Source organism: Halictus rubicundus, unplaced genomic scaffold (genome assembly GCF_050948215.1).
Source record: "Halictus rubicundus isolate RS-2024b unplaced genomic scaffold, iyHalRubi1_principal scaffold0661, whole genome shotgun sequence".
Classification (NCBI taxonomy): Eukaryota; Metazoa; Arthropoda; class Insecta; order Hymenoptera; family Halictidae; genus Halictus; species Halictus rubicundus.
In genome coordinates, this window is record NW_027489202.1 from 61,539 (window position 1) to 73,127 (window position 11,589).

Consider the following 11,589-nt stretch of genomic DNA (forward strand, 5'->3'; position numbering starts at 1 on the left):
ATGATTGATGTTTATAAAATGGCGTGAATGAAATACAGCGCATTATTCACACGGATTGATTATCAAGTTGAAATTAATTTAATACGCATTACAAAGCGGACTATTTCACCGGCAGCCATTGTAATCCACTAATTATTATTAAATACCATATTAATCTTGAAATCAATCAAAGGTAAATTCAATCGAGTGACGTAACAAAAGTGAAGCGTAATTAGATTTTGGTTAACAATTATATTTTTCGTTTACAGGTGACGAATGTACACGGGTTCGAGTTTCAAAGACCTGTATTTCTTCAATGTTATAACGTCCCTCGTAAATCTTATCGCGACGCTTCGTTGATAAGTAAGCGACGCCAGACGCATGCGTCCTGGGCATCGATTATTTTGATTGGTGCCAGATATTGCCAGGCTCCAGTCGTGGCCGCTTGCCACGAAGCAAAACGAATGTCGATTTCTTTGAACCTCGAACCGACTATAAACGATAATAAACGACATTGGTGATACACGCGAAACGTATTTTATTCGACAAGCAGTCGCAACGAAATGTTGGCAAGTGACAGATGACCGGTTCGTCGCGTTTCAACGTTCCGGATCGAGAAGGGTGAATAATTTCGAATTTATACATGTTGAAAAGATTTCGAAGCGAAATTGTGCTCGAAGCAGCTCGGCGTGTTTGCATGTAAGCGAGTTGCGGGTGCGTTGTGCGTGCCCGTGGAATCCGCGCGGTGTGTGTCCGCCTTGATGCGAAAGCTGCTGTTTCTCGTTCTTTTGTTTTTTCGTGCGTGTATGTTTTCTCCCCAGTCGTTCATCAACCGCTATCCGTTACGGTCAGTTATTTGTTTGCAACCAATTGTTCAATAATACATCATCGATTTTGTTACACGCGATCATTAAATTATTTGCAAGTACCTCAAAAGATCATTAAAGTTCATCTCTTTCGTTGAAGCTTTACAAAATTGTGATGTTTCGATATTTTCGATGATTTTTCTAGTTTCGTACAGTTTTGAAATGATCGATGATGATCGAGGAGCAGCATGGCCACCGTAAAACCGTCCACTTGCAAAGAATCCATTCGACGATGGGAAGAAGACAACGAACAAGAGGCCTCCACGGCGACAGAAGTCAGTCTGAGCTTTCAATGGCCTCCCATAGAAAAGATGGACAATGCTTTGGCGAGTTTGACCAACTGCGAGAAACTTTCGTTATCGACGAACATGATCGAGAAGATTGCAGGTGAATATTCTCCCACTATCTTTAGAAAAATTTTAGTATCCTTTTTGCAGGCTCTTTTTATCTTTCCTCTACTCGTATCGATAAATCCTAAACAATTTCGACTAGACTATTCGATTTGTTTACTCAGGTAGCAATTTTCTGCTTCATTCAATCTTAAATTCTGCTTCAAGTATATTTTTGGCGCTAAAATCACCGCCTTTTGCTCGCGAAGTACAGTAACAAGTACAGTGATCAAAATTTGTTCGAAGCAGGTTTGGGTAAATTAGAACAAGAATCCCACAGTGTTATCTAAACAATTATAATGCAAGATAAGTAACATAGTTTGAGTTGAAAGAATTGCAGGTGATGAAATTTTTCGTTTACACGGCGGTAGTAGAATTCTTTAACAAAAATGTCCCTACCTCAGTAAAATGAGAGAATGAAACGGGAATTAAAGAATAGAAATAATGAATGTGGGGCTTCAAGGATATTTTACGGAGGGTTGAATTTTAATTCGTTTTTTCGCAATAAATATTACTCCCGAGATTCACTGTTAAACATTTTACATCCGCAACGAGAAAGCGATTCTCAGTTTGGTCGGAACGGGGGAAAGGGAACGAGGATAATGAATAAGACGGGCGTTCGACAGGACAGATAATAATGCATGCGCAATTCCATTACGAAGCACGATAAATGGACCGCAGATGCTGGCCATCCTAACGTCGCTTTCATCAGAGTCTGGCATCGTTCAGAAACCAATTTACGTTCGTTCTGCGCATCTTCGCTCTTATTGGCTCCCTTCCCAATGCACTACGCATGCGCGGAGCGGACTGATGTGACGCCATGTCCGGCAGCGGCATTCGCAACCAAATACGCGGTGTGTCAAAGTATTTCGAATTTAAATAGCGAAAGGTTCTGGCAATCGTCACTTAAATGACCTGGCCCTCAACCCGACCTCCTATGGCATGCACTTGGGAAGGATGGAATTTCCGCGTCCGAAAATTCCCTCGTTCCCACACACCATGGTCGCTTCATTTACATTTTTCAACTAAAAACGTAAAGAAAGAATTCATTTACATTTTCCGACATTATACAGTTAATTATCGAGGTTGAAAAAATTATATTACTATAGTCCAATCCTTTCTAAATAAAACAAAAAAAAATTTAGCGCAATCGGACAAACAGTTCCTAAGATAAAAATTCGTAAATGAAGCCCATTTTCGCCACTCATTTCCTACCCACTTCTTCTGCCTATTAATCTGTACTTTTGTTCTACCGCGTATATTAATCTCGCAGTCTACAAAGTGGGGACTGAGTAGTGGAGTAGGGAGTCTGAGGAGCTCGCAGCGCCCCCAACGTCTTCCGGGCTGCGCGAAATAGTGCCAGACTCTGATGAACGCGACTTTACTCCCTTGACACGTAACTGTGGCTCAATTAATGTAACTCGATCGCCTGGAAATTCGATTGAACGCAGATCTTGCGCCGTTTCGTATTGCGATCATCCTCTTGAATTCAGGTCGCCTTTATTTTCATTTAACTTGAGCGTTCCGTTTTATCTGGATACAATTCAACGTTAATCGCTTCCTCAGAATCTAATGAAATCATCAAAACTTCCTTTTTAACTTAAACGATCCAAAGGGGCCAATCTTTTAGAACGGTATTCATTATTTTAGTGCTAAGGGCATAGCAAGGCCTTAAATATTTTTTGAAATAGGAAGTGGTGTTAATCTTCATTAGGTTCCAAGAAAACAGCTTGTATAGATTCCTTTAAAACATCCCGTCTAATTAAACTTCTCTCATTTGACACAGGGATCGGAACATTGAAGAACCTGAGGGTCCTATCGCTGGGTCGTAACATAATTAAAGGATTCTCCGGCTTGGAGCCTTTAGGGGACACGTTGGAGGAGCTTTGGATTTCTTACAACCTGATCGAGAAAATAAAGGGAATCAACGCGATGAGAAATCTTCGTGTCCTTTACATGTCGAACAACTTGGTGAGAGACTGGAACGAGTTCAACAGGCTTCAGGAACTCGCGAACCTCCAGGACCTCGTATTCGTTGGTAATCCGCTGTACGAAAGCGTCGAGGTACTTTACAGCTACCTTTTTCATTTGAAAATTGTATAATTTGATTAACTTTTAATATTCGTTCTTTTTAGTTGGAGCAGTGGAGGTCAGAGGTCGCTCGACGCTTACCGACGTTGGAAAAGTTAGACGGCGAGCCGATAATACGAACGGAAGAATGCTGCGCGACTCAAACGCAAAAAGTTGACTGTCCTTCCCAATCGGAAAACAGCTTAATATGATCATACAGCAGTTTTATGGTAATGTTTATTTAATATTCTGTACATTTGTTTTTGGAGTTTCTTTTGTATGATTCTTTATTTGGTCAAGTATGAACCTGTATAGATTTAGTAATATTTTTCGTAATCGTATTGATTTATACTTTGTGAGCATATTACCTTTCAATTTAATCGATGGATCGGAAATTGTATTTATATGACCGTTTTATATCTTTATACAGATTTCAATCTACATCAGGAAGGCGTAAGAATTAACGTTCGGAATTCGTCACCTTTGTGTCCACGGTTGTAATGTATCGTCAATATTCTTCAGTCGACCATTCACGTCGCTCCGCTCCAAAGAATTTGATACGAATAGAAGAAGCTCTCGATGGCTCCGGCTACATTGTTGCGTTCGACATAGACATATTGCGTGCCCATAGGAGGGCCATTTTCATAATACATACGGGGTTAATCTCGCGATTAAACTTCTAAGCGTCCACCGACCAAAAAGGCTCGGTGAACTCTATTGTCTGGAAACTGTGAATCATTGGCCCCGTCTAATGGATTTTCCTTGGAGAGAAATGAGCTAGTTACTCGAATGATCAGATAATGATGTTCCTCGACGATTCTTCTTCGGTGCATCAGAACGTTGGAATTTTTCGTCGTTGCTTAGATAGAACCTCGAAGATTCTGTCCCGTCGAGTCCTTACAAAATCCTCCTAAATATATTTTCATCTAGATCATGCAAATTGAAAACTTTTCTCTTAATGTATTACCACAGACTTCTACATTTATTTCTACACTTTGTATTCAGTTATTCAGCACATGATTTCGTTTCAAAAAGTACATAACTACATTAGACCCGTTGAGAAATTCAGTAGCATCCGACCGGGTGATAAATAATTTCTGTTCCTCAGAATCAATAGTGTAGGAATCTTGGGAAATGGGGAGATTAATCTCTTTGAAACACTTTACTGAATATTAATATATTTAGAAGAAATAACGCTGACACGATTAACACTCTTTCTCGCAAGGCAGTCGCAACTCTACTCTCTCCGCTCTTCCCGAACATCCACGCTTTATAGTCTTTCACCCCCTTGCATTCGTCTCGCTTGCACTCTGTTTCTTGCATCCGTCGCTTTCATTCTTAGAAATACACAAACTCTCCTATCTCTTAGACCTAAACACTTTTCATTCACGCCTCCTCAGTCACTCGAGTTTTCCAAACATACCGGCGCCGGACCGTCGCAACATGATCCGGTCGCCCGCACGCACGCACGCACAATGAACCATTCATCCCACAAATCTGATGTCGTTCGCTCCACTTTTAGAATAGTTACTCGAACTGAAAGGGTGAAACGGTCGCTGATTGAATTTTCCATCGTGTTAGACGGCAAGTGCATGGCGTGCACCCACCGGGTGAAGTACGCCGAGATCTCGGTTGCCATCAACCACAACGTAGATCACCTTCTGGTCGGGATACTCCACCAGATTCGGCTGAAGAACGCGGACAACGGAGCCGCGAACGGGGCCGCAGGCGGCGGACACTGGTACACGTCCAAAACCATCGTACGTGCCAGTATGAAAGCCAAACGTGTAATTACTTGGTTGTTTGGCAAGGAGGACTCGAAATTAAAAAACTGTGAAAATCTGCACATACTGTAAATTGACCGAGTGGATGTGTCAGTGCGGTGCCTGAAGACCGGGACGGGACCGGGGACGTTTGGCCCCTAGATTCGAAACCAGGGTGTAGGGTTTGAGTCGACGGGGCTTCAGTGTTCGAAACTATATTTCTGTTCGCCCCGGTTGGGTCATTATCTCGAGCGTAATGACCATTACCCAGAAGGCCTTTCGGGACCGCATTGACAGTGTATTGTATGTAAATGAATTGTATGGAAATGTATTGTATGTAAATTATATATAGATATATTGTAAAAACGAGAATAGTTGTTAGAACGTATGTAAGAACGGGGTCAAATTGATCAGACCCCTGGCTTTACAATTGTTATGTATTATTACCAGATTGCGGATCTGTGTGCGAAACAGAAAGCTTCCAAATTAATCGTAAGAAACGCGGGTCGAGTGAAGATAATATTTCTTCTTTAAATAAATTTTGTACATCAAATGTAATAACATTCTCAAGTTCTTCTAACGTCATTACAATTATACATTTTACTTGTTCCTATTACAAACGCATAAAGATCCGCAGTCTACCACCAAAAGGTATTCGTTCTCGCCTATCGATCCTCCATCGTCAGGATCTAAAGATATCATCAAGACGATACATTTTCAAAGTAATTCAATTTGAGCGTCATGGTTCGTGTATCCCATCGTAATACCGCAGATCATGTGTAGCGCTATTAAATTACTATTATACTTTTGATACTTTTTTAAATTAACGTGATTGTTAGGAAGCAAATTTTGGTTTGACGGTTGGTCTGTGAGAGCTTGCGTGAACGTCTCGTTGCAATTGAAAAGCTTTGTACAGAGTGAGCAAGAGTATGAGCATCGTTGATTGATAAACAATTAAAGTTTGGCCAAAAGTTTTTGACACGGATCGGTGGAAAATAGAAGAGAAGAAAATATAAATCTCCAACATGTTCAACATTCACCATTAGTGCATGGTTTCACTGTCGGTGTTTCACTGTAACATATACACTATTCTCCGTGTATTTTCTGCGATCTCTATGTCTGTAATATCCAAATGATGTATATGTTACAGTGAAACACCGAAATCTGGAGAATGTCGACTTTCACCGGGGAATGTCAACATTCACATAGTCGCTTGGTGTATGTCCGAAATATTTGCTAAATACCCTTATTTCTGACTTACACCGGTAAATGTTGACATTCACCATGCACTAATGGTGAATGTTGAACATGTTGGAGATTTATATTTTCTTCTCCGTAATTCAGTCGCTATAAAACGTCACGCCAAGTCGTGATTAATTTCGGGTTATGTGCGTTACGACGTTACATTTCCTCATAAAAAAGGTTTAGGGTTAGGGTTAGGGTTAGGGTTAGGGTTAGGGTTAGGATTAGGGAATCACTTGGGGGCAGAAGGGGGTGAATCGACTTTCGTTTTTTTGACTCTTCTGTTTTGGACCTGCACCAGAGCATATCTGTGATTGTCGACATACACCGGACAGGGTCCGAATATACATATTTGGTATCTGTCGACTTTCACCGGTGCATGTCAACAGATACCAAATACGTCGGTGAAAGATCGAATATTTTATTACATTGTTGTATATTCGGAACCCTGTCCGGTGTATGTCGACAATCACAGATATGCTCTGGTGGAGGTCCAAAACAGAAGAGTCAAAAAAACGAAAGTCGATTCACCCCCTTCTACCCCCAAGTGATTCCCTAATCCTAACCCTAACCCTAACCCTGACCCTAAACCTTTTTTATGAGGAAATGTAACGTAACGCACATAACCCGAAATTAATCACGACTTGGCGTGACGTTTTATAGCGACTGAATTACGGAGAAGAAAATATAAATCTCCAACATGTTCAACATTCACCATTAGTGCATGGTTTCACTGTCGGTGTTTCACTGTAACATATACACTATTCTCCGTGTATTTTCTGCGATCTCTATGTCTGTAATATCCAAATGATGTATATGTTACAGTGAAACACCGAAATCTGGAGAATGTCGACTTTCACCGGTGAATGTCAACATTCACATAGTCGCTTGGTGTATGTCCGAAATATTTGCTAAATACCCTTATTTCTGACTTACACCGGTAAATGTTGACATTCACCATGCACTAATGCACGATCGATCTCGTACGGTCCTTTGAACCGCGGAATTATTTTTGTTGACACTCCTGGGGTGCAATCGTAATTTCTGATAAGCACCTTATCTTTAACCCTATATTTATTCGGAGCCTTATGTCTTTTATCGAAAATGCGTTTTTGCGACTCCTGATTTTTTCGAATTCGGTTACTAGCTTCTTTTCGGACGCTATTCAAATCACGGGAAATACTTATCTTTCCACTAATCTCCAACATATCACGCAACCCATCTATGACCTCACCACGTTGTCGCATACCAAACAGTAACATGCTTGGACTTTTGTCGGTAGACTTACAAACAGTATTATTACACGCAAATTCAACCTCTCGCAATACATTGTACCATACCACACCACGCTCACTCATCAATTTGGCGATCATCGGTAAAATTGTGCGGTTATATCTCTCGACCTGCCCGTTCGCCTGAGGAGAAGCGGTCGCTATCTTAACATGCTGTATATGATATTCTTGTGTGAACTCATTGAATTCGTGAGACATAAAACTACTTCCTCGGTCCGAAACTATGCGCAGCGGTCGACTATAATGCTCGAAATACGATTTTAGACACTTTATGACTTCAGCGGTGTTCTTAGTCTTAGTGGCGTACATTTTTATATATTTGGTGAACGCGTCGATTACAACAAATATATATTTGTAACCCGATTTATGTGCTCTTGAAACAGGAGCTAAATGGTCGATGTGTAGGGTATCGAAAGGTTTATCACCCTTCGGTATACAGTGCAAGGTTCCCTCTAACTTTCCGCAGTTCGGCGTGTATGCGATACATTTCAAACAGCCGCGAATGTGTTTCTCGATCTTGGATTTCATATCTGGAAACCAATAACTATCCGTAATGTTTCGCACCGTTTTTTCAATTCCGACGTGTCCCATCTCATTGTGGTACTTGTACATAATACTTGATTCTAAAGTGCTCGGCACGTAAAACAAAATTCTATCCTGATGCTTCCGGTATACTAGACCGTCTCTCATTTCGTACAATTTATTTTCTGAATTTTCTAATTCCGTACGAATTTTCCCGATAACTTTATCGTCATTTTGGCATAGCGCTAAATTTCTATCGAACGAATTGTCTTCAATCACAAAAACCTGACGACTTAACGTGTCTACATGGAGCATACGCGAACCGGCCCTATGCTCTAGCTCGTAATCGTAATTTTGCATTTCAAGCACCCAACGTGCAATTCGGGGATTCGTCTCTTTTTTATTTAGCGTCAGACTAAGAGCTTGGCAATCCGTAACTATCTTAAACTTTCTTCCTAGTAAATATGTTCGGAAACGTCGGAGAGCAGAAACGATTGCTAGCGTTTCTAACTCAAAACTGTGATAGCGTGATTCAATCTCAGTCGTGCGTTTAGAAAAGTACAACACTGGGTGTAGCTTCTTATCGGCCTTCCTTTGTAACAGGATAGCACCGAACCCGGACGCGCTCGCATCACAGTGCAACTCGGTCTCGTCTTGTGGAGAATAAATACTTAATATCGGCGCGCTTAACAATCGATTCTTAAGCGTCTCGAACGCTTGTTTTTCTTTTTCGGCAAACTGAAACTTTGCATCCTTCCTCGTAAGATCGTATAGGGGCTTCGCGAGGATGGAGAAACCCTCAATAAATTTCCGAAAGTATGAACTCAAGCCCAAAAATCCCTGCACCTCTCGAACGTTTCGCGGAAATGGGAATTTTTTTACCGCCTCGAGGCCTCGTTCTGTCGGCCTGATTCCTTCGCTTGTTACCGTGTAACCCAAATAATCGAGTTTTGTTTGGAGAAATCTGCATTTATCTAACCGTAAATTCAAAAGATTCACTGTCAGTAGTTTAAATACTTTTCCAAGGACTTCTAAATGGTGCTCTATAGTCTCGGTCGCGATGAGAAAATCATCCAAATAAACAGATATTTCGCCGTCGTTGATTAGTTCTTTAAAGATTTCAGTGACGTAGCGTTGGAATTTAAGAGGCGCGCCCTTTAACCCGAATGGCATCCTCGTGTATTCGTATTGCCCGGAAGGTGTTACAAAAGATGTAAATTTAATCGAGTCTTCGTGCATCTTGACATGGAAAAATCTATCCTTTAAATCGAGGGTGGTAAAATACTTTTTCCCTTCCAGCAAATCTAATTGGTCTTCGATTAATGGCAGCGGAAAGTTATCGCGGATCGTGATTTTATTCAATGTACGGAAATCTACACACATTCTAATTTCCCCGTTCTTTTTCTTCGTTAGAACGATAGGAGACGCGTACTCGGATGTGCTCTCCCTAATTATCCCTTTTTCCAATAATCCATCGAGGATACCACGCAATTTGTTTTTCTCGTCATACGATAATCTACGAGGTGAAAATGAAAAGGGTTTGTCGCTCGTAAGTGTTAATTTCATTGTGTTTTCTACACTTGGCTCCACAGGTCTTTGTGCGTTAATGTACATTTTACTAAATAACTCCCGCGCTCGTGTCTTTACTTCATTAGAAAGGTTCTCGTCAAAACGCATGTCATCGGCGCTGATGCACGTATTACCCTGATCTACCTCAATGTTCATAATATCGGCTATATCATCGCGTTCTACTGTTTCCTCTCTACTCAACGATAAGTTGGCAATTTTCATGAAATCGCGTCCTAAAACTAAAGAGTTTTTCATCGTTTCGTCTGGTACAACTCTCAACATAACGCAATATTTTTCCGTGTCGTAAATAATTGTGGCTTGCGTCTTTCCTAACACGTTCAAGTCGCTACCGTTAATCCCGTGAAACCTATCTGAAACGCGATCGGCTGTAAAACATGTTCTCGGAACGCAATTCTCTTTAACAAAAGAAATCGGACTTCCCGAATCGATAAGTGCGTTTACTTTTGAACTGAAACTACCGCACTCGCTACTTATCTGTATTTCTACCGCTCGCCGAAAATCATCGCCTTCTTTTCGCCCGCGCGCGATGTAGTTGACGTCGTTCCTCGTTGTCTGTGCGTTGCATTGATTCGCTCGATGACCCATCTTTCCGCACGTGAAACAGGATCCCCTCTCTCTCACTGGTCTCGTACATTCGGCTGAGAAGTGACCTGGCTTGTTGCAATTGAAGCATCTCCGCCCGGTGCTCGCTGATCCTAGTCCCTCCTTCGGCGATGGTCTTCGTATGGGTGGTCTACCAGACCCATCTGATGACACGACTTTTCCGGACAGCGAAACTCCCTCCGAAAGTCGTAGTCTTCCCGCCGGCAACTTTACGTTCGTGAAAGCCGTCAGTATTTCGTCCACGGACTCATAACGCTGTACCTTTCCTGTATTTGCAACTCCCTATTCGGTATACCATCGACGACGTAGCTGAATAATTCTGTTTCCGAAACAGGTACTCGATTTGCAAGGATTGTCTTATCGTGCACATAATCGGTGAAAGATTCTTCCACGCCCCACTTCTCCTCGCTTCAAGCTCACGTCTCAAACATAATGGATCCGGTCGTTGCCCGTACAGTCTCTTCAACTCTCTCAAAAGCTCGTGGGCAGTTAAGTCTACGCAGTCTATTCTTGAGTGATACCACTTCAATGCACGACCTGTCAATCTGCTACACACTAAAGCTTTCGCTTGGTGGTTGTCCAACTCGTACGTCGACAGGAGTCCTCTCACCTGTTTCTCCCACCGACCAAAGTCGTTACTGCTTCCACTAAATTCACCCACTATGTCTTTTAACTCTTGCCACTTTTTCACTCTCGTCCATCCAGATGGGATTGTTTCCGAGCTTGGCGTCTCCCGTAATAACGCCAATTCTCTCCTAAGCAGCTCATTCTCCCGAGCGATAACATCTCGTTCTCTTCTTAAAACGTCTAATTCACGGATGGTTATCTCGTCCAGCCCTCTCGTATCGGGTTGGTTTTGAGTCTCGTTGGTCGACCCCGGCAGCGGTTCTGTGTCGACCTCTGTCATGGCTAATTCTTCCGCTGTGACATTAGCATTCAGTAACCGTTTTAACAGCTCGGCTTTCGTACCGGTCGATTGCAAATTCTTGGTTTTCAGCTTCTCCTTCAGTTCCGACACCGTAAGGGAACAATTCATTTTTTAATCGGAATGCACACTTCACACAAACGTCCGTCACGTAACTTAAACTTCGACCGACAAGACCGACAAGAAATTGCAAAACGGTTGCCTCGATCCCACTTCTGAATTTGTAAGGAATTTAAACAGACGTAAAACATTAAATCATTTATTAACAACGCGTCTTTCTCCGGTGTCCGACCTGACGAGACTGCTCGTCCTTTTATCGTCTCGTTCGTTTTTCGTTTTTCGACGTTC

The 11,589-nt window shown here is 41.9% G+C and overlaps 1 protein-coding gene across 3 annotated transcripts; it reads left to right on the forward strand.

Annotated features, from left to right (window-relative positions):
- Positions 1 to 234: 234 nt before the first annotated feature.
- LOC143364538 (dynein axonemal light chain 1-like) lies at positions 235 to 6,497 on the forward strand. 3 transcript variants are annotated; one of them, XM_076804833.1, is made up of 5 exons: positions 235 to 600; positions 991 to 1,232; positions 3,021 to 3,298; positions 3,370 to 3,534; positions 3,735 to 6,497. In XM_076804833.1, the coding sequence occupies exons 2-4, from the start codon at positions 1,034 to 1,036 to the stop codon at positions 3,514 to 3,516; spliced, it is 624 nt and encodes a 207-aa protein (XP_076660948.1). In that variant the 5' UTR covers positions 235 to 600; positions 991 to 1,033; the 3' UTR covers positions 3,517 to 3,534; positions 3,735 to 6,497. The 3 variants fall into 3 exon arrangements, with proteins under 3 accessions (XP_076660948.1, XP_076660950.1, XP_076660949.1); XM_076804835.1 differs by lacking the exon at positions 235 to 600 and adding an exon at positions 751 to 826; XM_076804834.1 differs by lacking the exon at positions 235 to 600 and adding an exon at positions 808 to 900.
- Positions 6,498 to 11,589: the final 5,092 nt, after the last annotated feature.